This window comes from Spermophilus citellus, assembly GCF_964194105.1.
Source record: "Spermophilus citellus genome assembly, chromosome: 17".
NCBI lineage: Eukaryota > Metazoa > Chordata > Mammalia > Rodentia > Sciuridae > Spermophilus > Spermophilus citellus.
This window is the reverse complement of record NC_138199.1, coordinates 26208553-26217918: the sequence shown is the minus strand read 5'-3', so window position 1 is coordinate 26217918 and position 9366 is coordinate 26208553. Positions and strand designations below refer to the sequence as shown.

Genomic DNA, 9366 nt, shown 5'->3' with positions numbered 1-9366 from the left:
ACATAGTAAAGTGTTCTAAGAATAGGAACAGAATTCATAAAGAATAAACAATTTGAAAAATGTTCAGCTTCAGTATTAATCAGGAAAAAGCTAATGGGAAAACAATATTTGATCACTGGATGAGCATGTGAATGGCTAGTTTATAAATGATTTACCTTCTATGATAATAACAAGAATGTGGGCATTTTTCAAGTTTCTTGAAATATAATATACATACAAGAAAATGCACCAATTTTAAGTGGGTAGTTCAAGGTGTTTTGAGTGTAACCTCCACCCCAGTCCAAATCTAATATAATTACATCATTTCAAAATTCACCATGAACTCTTCCAACCACTCTCTCACCTCCTGCAATTTATCTTACACCTATCTGCTTTCTATCACTACAGATTAGGCTTGCTTGTTTTGGTACCAAGGATTGAACCCAGGGGACTTAACCTCTGAGAAACAACTCCAGCCTATATATATATGGAGATAGGTTCTTGCTAAGTTGCTTAGGGCCTTGCTAAGTTAATGAGGCTGGCTTTGAACTCACGATTCTCCTGCCTCAGCTTCCCAAGCCACTGGGATTACAGACATGGGCCACCACATCAGGCTTGCCTATTTTTTGAACTTCATATAAATGAAATCATTTAGTATGTACTCTTTTATGCCTGGTCTTTTCAGCTCTTCCTAATATTTTGTACTCATACATATAATTGTGTGTATTAGTAGTCTGCTTCTTTTTATTTCTGATGGTATTTTAGTGTATAACATACACAATTCATTCATTCATTCATTCACAGATTTGGGGATGTAGTCATTTTTTGGAAGGTCATGAATTGTTGAAAAGTGCTATCTATCCTTTCTCCCAGAGAATTCCCTGAGTGACTTCACATAAACTCAGTTGAGACTTATTTCATTCCATTGATCTATGTCTCCTACTCAGATGTTCCTGTTATTCACCTTATTTTTCCAATGTATATTCCTATCTACCTTGTCTTTTCTAACTTGGTCTAACCTCAAAGGATCTTTCTGAAAATTACTGCATGATAACTGTACATACTTATGTGGTAGAGTGTCATCTTTTAGTACACACGTACCTTGTATAATGATCAGATCAGTGTAATTGACGTATCCTTCACCTCAAATGATTATCATTTCTATGCTTTTGGAACATTCAAAATCCTCTCTAGCAGACATTTTGAAATAATCAATTAATTGTCAACCATCCCACTGTGCTCAGAACATTAGAAATTTTTCCTCCTATAAAACTGTGCCTGTATAACCATGTACATCTTCCTCTATTCGCCATGCCCGACTCTTCTATTCTCCTTCTGTGAAACCAACTTTTATCTCCCCTATTATAGCAATAAATATTGGACTCTTTAATGGCATTTGCCTTAAATTTAATTTTGTTATCAAAAGATGTGTGTTGTTCAACCATAAGAACGGGATCCTAATTAGAGTAAGTTTTACTCCATTATGTATAATATGTGGCTACAGTCTACTGCCATATATATCTAAAAATAACAAATAAATAAGAATATAAAAAGGTGATGTGTGCTATTTTCATTTATTACTATATTTTTCTTACATTATTTTACTTACATTAAACAGAAATATTCCTATCATTCTTTTAGTATAATTACTTTATTTACCATAAAATCAGTGCCACCACATTAATGTATATTTGCAAGTATTCTGTGCATCTCAATCTTGCACCAAAGACAATTTAGTAATAAATTATTTTTAAGTAATACCAGCAAATTAAAAAAAAATCTTCACATAATCATTGCAAAAAATAATTGGCATAAAATCTGTGACAATTATGTTGTGAAATACTGTTATGATTACTTAACTTTTGAGAAATATTACAACTGTATTATTATATTATATATAATCATAATACTATGATTACATAAATATTTTCACTGAAAAATAAAGATGTATGATTAAATTCATTGATTTATAAAAACTAAAAATCTATGTCATTAAACCCATCATATTCAAAACAAAGATTCCAGGCCTAATGCTATGTTAGTTTCCCTTTCTTGTGCTGTATTTATTCCTCATTCCATCATTTCACCTGTTCATACTGGTGTCATTTGCCTATCTCTCTCCCTCCATTGCTTTCTTTGTCCTTCCATTTCTCTCTTTCTTCTTCTCCCTCTCTCCCTCTTTTTTTCAGGTGTTGAGCTATTTGAGATAAGTTCTGACACAAAGACATTTACTGCTGAATAGTTCAGTATTCAGAATCTCCTATGCAGTAGAACAGTATTGTATACAACTACTGAACCATTATTAGACCAGAAATTTAACACTAATGCACAAATACTTAAAAATACAATCTATATTTCATACATTTGATTCAAGTGGGTTATGAACTCCCATTTTTACCACGTATACAGATTGCAGATTCACATTGGTTTCACATCCACGTTTATACATACTGCCATACTAGTGTCTGTTGTATTTTGCTGAAATATGATATGTCAAGAGCATTGTAATGTTTTGAACAACCAATAAAAAATAAAATAAAATAAAAAATACAATCTATACACAAATTCTCCTAATTATAGAGAATGATTACTTTCAGAGATTTATTAATATATATTATACATACTATACCATTCACCTATTTAATATGTACAATTAAATAGGTTATTTTTATATATTCACAGAGTAGTATATCCATCATCACAATCAATTTTAGAATATATTCAGTATCCCCAAAAACCCTTGTGTCTACTAATAATTACTCTTTATTTTCCCCAGTCCTACACCCACCCAGCCATAGACAACTCTATTTTACTGTATGTCTCTATGGATATTCCTAACTTCATATGTCACATAAATAGAAACATACAATATATGATATTTATGGCTGCCTTCCTTTAATTAGCATGTTTTTAAGGTACATGTATGTATTAATGTGTATCAGAGTTCATTTATTTTTGTTGCTGAATAATATTTCATTGTATGAACAAATTCTTTTCACATTTAATTTATCCAATCATCAGTAGATACTTATTTCACTTTGGGACTATTATAAATAGTGATGCTGTGAACTTATATGTGCAAATATCAGAACACTGCAATTATTTTATGTATATACCTCGGAGGAGAATTTCTGGGTCACACGGTAGTAATTCTGTGTTTAACTTTTTAAGGAATTGCCAAATAATTTTACCAGAGTACCTGTACCATTTCATGGCCTCCAAGCAATGTCTGACAGTTCTAATATCTCCACATTCTCACTGACATTTATTTTCTATTTGCAAAAACTAAATCACCATAATGGATGGCAACTACTGTGGAAACCAAGCATTCCTCAAAAAAACTTGGTGTTTTTTTTTTTTAATTTTTTTTTTGTGTGTGTGTGTTTGTGTGGTATTTGGATTGGCCCAGGAGTGCTTTAGCACTGAGCTACATCCCCAGCCCTTTTAATTTTCTTATATTTTGAGAGAAGATCTCACTAAGCTGCATAGGCAGGACTTGAACTTGCAATTCCCTGCCTTGGCCTTGCAAGTCACCAGGATTATAGGCATGTACCACCATACCCAGTCCCTTGAAAATTTTAATATCCATAGAAGATAACCAATGATGTTGAACATCATTTTGACATGGCTCCCTGGCCGCCAAGCCATGCAGCCAGCCCACTGGCCCTGCCAAAAAGCCACAAGAGAGTGGTGAAGTAACAGACCGGTGGCCAGGCAGGTTAAAAACATAGGTAGCAAGCATGGGCTGCTGTGCAGAGTCTGCCATGCCACTTTGGGCCTGAGGGCAATGGACCAATATAAAGGTGAGCAGGGCAAGCTGACCTGTCACCCCATGGCAGCCAGACCTGCAAATTGCAGAGGGAACACAATCCATGCAGGACTACAGTTCCAGACACCTCCATCCCCACCCCCCCACACACTGAGCATGCGCAATTCAAGGACTTCAACCTCCCACTTCCCCAAGCCAGGAGAAAATGAAAGTAAGGCAAACCTGAATGGGATTTAGGGCTAACCAATAGCTTCTCCAAACCCTAATTAGCATAAGTTTGGACCAATAGTGTCCAAATATAAACCATATGTATATATAGTGTCCAATGTAAACCCTAGATTGCACAATCAGACAGCTATCCCTGTCAGGTCCCCTCTCATCCTGCAAGAGTTCTGATCTATGCTTACTTGAATATATCCTACTTTTACACTCACTCATCTTGGTCTCTGAACTTCATTCTTCCCAAAAAGATGAAATTGAGGGAGTGCTGCAGGGGTCTGTTACAACACTGTTACAACACAGCCAACTATTAAGAGCCTCAACACTTGCCTGCTCTTTGTGTAGACCTCACCTGCCAGCAGAAGCAGTGAATCTAGTTTCATCTCAAAACTTAGGTTTCAATTTCACATACATCTTATTTGAGGAAATTTTGTTCAGTTGCTTTGCACATTTTTTTTAATTCTTTTTAATTGTTGATGGACTTTTATTTTATTCATTTACTTATATGGGGTGCTGAGAACTGAACTCAGTGCCTCACACATGTGAGGCAAGCACTCTACCACTGAGCCACAACCCCAGCCCCACTTTGCACATTTTTAATTCAGTTGCCTTTTTGTTGTTGAGTTGTGCAAGTTCTTTATACATCATACATACCATATTCCTAGCAGCCTATGTACAAATGTGTTCTACAATCTGCAAGTTGTTTTAACTTTCCTGATACTGGCAATTGATGCATAAATGTTTACATTTAGCTATTCTTTTATTGTTTATACATTTTGTGGTGGTAGACACCATAGGAGAATAGATTAAAATAATGGGTTTGGATGGCATCATTTAAATGGGACAACAATAAAATTAATGGACCAAATTTGGAAATGTTGAATAGGGCATACATGCAGCCAAGATTGAAAAATGAATGACTGAGCCCCCTATACCTGAGGTGGAGAGAAATGAGAATAAACCCCATAATATAATCATCTGAGATATCAAACACAATGAAATATGGACAAATTTAAATTCCACATTTTTAAAATTTTAACACAGTAACAAGGTTTCCTTCCCTTTATGGAATCATCACAGGACTAAAATAAGATTGTGGATATAGAATTTATGGAAAAAGTTGAAGTATGAACAGTGGAAAAGTGATCCTTAAGCAAAGTTTTTTCCTGTGCCATGCTTGAGGGAACAACTTTTGGGAACCAAATATGACTTAATTCTCAGATAAAAACAGACAAAACTGCTATAACAATGTAAAAAAAAGGTTCATTTTCAGTACATATCAGGTTTCAAAACAAATAATAGAAACTAAAAAAGAGAAACATGATGAATTTGTGTTTTAACAGCTTCAGACAGAAGTTTCAATAAAAATATTTTACACTGTGATTCCTAAGAGTCAACAGTAATTTAAAAATGGAAAAACATTTCCTATCAAGTTCCCCCAAATAAACAAATTATACAACTCTACTTCAGCTGTGTCATTTGTTGAAAACCACATAATATTTTATATTAATAGAAACCTCTACAATTAGAAAAAGGTCTGGAATAACATTCCAATATCCATATACCTAGTGCATTAAATTATGTAATAATGCCAAGCATTACCATGCTAGGATAATTTTCCTCTTAAAGATTCTTCCAATTGCTCCCTTCATGTCTCTGTTCCTCAAGCTGTAGATGAAGGGGTTCAGCATAGGAGTCACCACCGTGTACATCAGAGCCATGACAGTATCTTTCACAGTAGAATTATTAGTTGATGGACATAAGTAGAGTCCAATGACTGTCCCATAGAACAGCGACACCACAGACAAGTGGGAGCCACAGGTGGAGAAGGCCTTATAGATACCTCGAGCAGAAGGAACCTTGAGAATGGAGGACACGATGCGCCCATAGGAAAGAAGAATGAGGACAAATGGAATGAGAAGAATGAGACCTGCTGTGATAAATATCACCAACTCATTGACATGAGTGTCGGAGCAGGACAGCTTCAGAAGGGCAGACATATCACAGAAAAAATGGGGAATCACATTCTCTGCACAGAAACACAATCTGGCCATAAGCAGGGTGTGGAGCATGGCATGGAACATGGTCAGCACCCAGGACAGCAGCACCAGGAAGAGACAGAGCTTGGGGCTCATGATGGTAGTATAGTGCAGGGGAAAGCAGATGGCCACATAGCGGTCATAGGCCATGGCCACTAGAAGGAAGCTTTCCAGGTCTGAAAAAAACAGAAAGAAGTACATTTGGGTCAGGCAGCCTGCATAGGGGATGGATGGAACTTGACTCTGCATGTTCTGTAGCAATTTGGGCATTGTGACAGAGGAAAAGCAGAGGTCAGAGAAGGACAAATTGCTGAGAAAAATATACATGGGTGTATGCAGATGGGAGTCCAGGCGAACGAGGACGATGATGAGGAAGTTCCCCAGGACAGTGATAAGATACATGGCCAGGAATAAGGCATAGAATAGATTTTGGTGTTCTGGCTGGATGGGCAGGCCCAGGAGGAGGGATTCTGAGATGATAGATTGGTTTCTTCCTATCATGCTCTATCTCCAGTATCTTTAAGAGAAAATAATAGGGTTCTTTTAAAATATAAATAATAAGCCAAACCTATTTCTATGATGTGCAGTCTCTTTGCATATTTGATCTCATCGATCATGCACTCAGTATTCAAAACCACATCTACAATGAGATTATGACACACCATTCAATCCAAGCCATCTCTCAGACTTAGGTTCCTCACTTATCATTGAACGTAACAATGCTGACTCTTCTCTCCCTTCTGATATAATCTCATCTACTAGATTCTGTGTGATCACTTTGGTTCTTCTGATATTCCATGGACATTTATTATCAACACTTATGACTGCTTTCTTCTCTGACAGTGTCTTGCATATCATTGTTTCTGAGCTCCTCCCTAAATACTCTTCTAATTCTGTAGATATAGCCCTTTACATACTCACCTAATCTCATGGCATTGATTGCCATCTAAACAGATGATAAACAGCTCTATCGCCTTTAGTTCCCTGTCACCAACAGCTTACTGATTATCTCCCCCCATAGGTGTACCACAACCATCTGCAGCTCAACAGATCCCAAATGAAACTCACGATGCACTCTTATCTTCTCCCTTTCCACTCCTCCGGTCTCTCATACCTCAATAAAAGAAATCCAGGCTCAAGTCAGACACCCAAGAGTTGTATTGTGTCTGTTCATTTCCCTCTCCATCAATAGCTCACCTAGCAAGCCCTATAGATTCTGCCACTTCATTCTCTAATTCATTTACTCTTCATCCCAAGTGCCATAATCTGGACCGCTGATGACATACCTTGTCTGGACTTCAGAAAAACCTATCGTTTCATCTCCCTGCTTCCATGCTCTCTCTCCTTCAAACTCATCCCACTCTGGCATCCTGATGATAGGAAAGGTAGCAGAATACAACAGTTACTAATAGGGCATTATGTAAAAATGTGGATGTGTAACCGATGTGATTCTGCAATCTGTATTTGGGGTAAAAATGGGAGTTCATAACCCACTTGAATCTAATGTATGAAATATGATATGTCAAGAGCTTTGTAATGTTTTGAACAACCAATAAAAAAAAAGAAAAAGAAAAAAAATAAAATCCAATCATCAATCTTCTGAAAGTTTTGTGGATTCTCATCATTCATAAGATCAAGGTAATAATTCATAAGGTCAAGAAGAAAAAGATGTGTGGGGAGCCACTCTGAATGACTCATGCCTCTGAAGCAAGAAGCTTTGACCATCACTACATTTCATAGTTATCTGAGTGCTGTCCCAGTTCAGGAAGTTGAGGGTGTGTCTTCAGATATAGGCAATGGCCCTTGAGTTGCATTACACTCACCTGTCCCTTGTAATCCAGCCCCTTCTGGTCTTTATTGGATGTAACTTTCTAAGAACAAGGGTCCCCTCAATAAAAGCCCACTTCCAAATGTGCTTGCTCTCTCTCACCAGCCTCTCATGACTTTCTCTTCCTCTCCCATTTGGGGAGCCTGAGGCCAAGAGCAGAGAAGCTGTCCTGAAGTTTGTTTAAAGGTAAAGTGTGTGCCTGTGTTTTATTTGGTGTCCCTGGAAATTCACACAAGCGACCTTAAGTTCAGCTGCCCGCTTGGGTTGGGGGCAGCAAAGATGTTTCACATTGTCACCCTTACCTACTTCCACAGTCTTGACTGACCCCACAATCACTTTTACATCATTTCTACAGCAACACTGGACATGTAGGTCACGACTTCTTGATATCAGCCTGAAACACTTACTGTTCTTCTTGTCTTACCTTCTCTCACCTCTTCCCACTTCATTTGGCTTGCCCCCACTTATTTTTTGGATCAATTACTTGTGACTTGCTTAGCTATTTCTATGTTCCCACTGCATTCTGTACTCATAGTATTCAGTGTCCTTGATCCCTTGTTTATAGCTGACTGCCCTGCTGGATTATGAACTCCATGCAGGAAATACCTTCAAGTCTATAACAGAGCCAGCACCAGGCACAATGCCTGGATATGAGCAGTGTTTCCTGAATATCTACTGGCTATTCTTCAGACTGAGACATACCTCCAGCAAAATTCAAATGCAATAAACTCTCTTTGAAGTTAGAAACATTACTCCTTCTACATCCTCCCAGGCTTGAACCATGTACAATAGATTTTGACACTGGCTATAGAAATCCTGGCTATAACTTTAGATACATGGAAAAAAGTTAGACTCAATCACACTACTCTTTGTCTTAAACAGACAACCAGACCACCCTTTATGCATGACCACACTGATACTTTATCTCTTGTGTTTATATACTTCTGACTCATTGATATTTATGTGAAAATATTAATCTTTAGTAATTTGGGGGCAAAAACAGGAAAAAAAAAGTTCTACCTTTAAGATCTCCGGTTCGTCTCCAGATATCTATATGCAGAGTGTGTAAGAGCTAAGAAAAATTAAAGGACATTAAGACACATGGGATGTTTCTCCCCTAAACAGGCGTAACTGAGTATAGTTGCTAAAATTTTCACCCTGTTTATCTGTTTTATCTAGCCACATTTAATAGTTTATTACATTTGAACATAATACATTGGTATTGCAGGTAGGAAAGGGAACAGTGAAATTTTATACACTTAATTTATCAGAATGTTGCTTGCCTAGGAAATGAATGGGATGCATCTGTGGCTTCAAGGATCTTATTACGAATCACAAAGCACAGAGATACCACTTGCAGATGATGCCACTGATTAGGCACTAGCATTTCAGTGTTCTGGCAATGCTGCCTCTCATCTTCTTCAGTTTGTATATGCATAGTTGGCATACTGAAATGTACATAAGGCTCATAAGGGACAACACTTTTATTCAGTAGGTGTAGGCCTAAAATACTATATTTTTTAAGAGAGGGG

At 37.1% G+C, this 9366-nt stretch overlaps 1 protein-coding gene across 1 annotated transcript; it reads right to left on the bottom strand.

The window, feature by feature from the left end:
* Positions 1–5565: 5565 nt before the first annotated feature.
* Positions 5566–6507, bottom strand: LOC308636929 (olfactory receptor-like protein DTMT; the record flags this gene model as incomplete). The annotated part of the gene is made up of 1 exon (XM_081272792.1): positions 5566–6507. One exon carries the CDS (start codon positions 6505–6507, stop codon positions 5566–5568), a length of 942 nt encoding a protein of 313 aa, XP_081128918.1.
* Positions 6508–9366: the final 2859 nt, after the last annotated feature.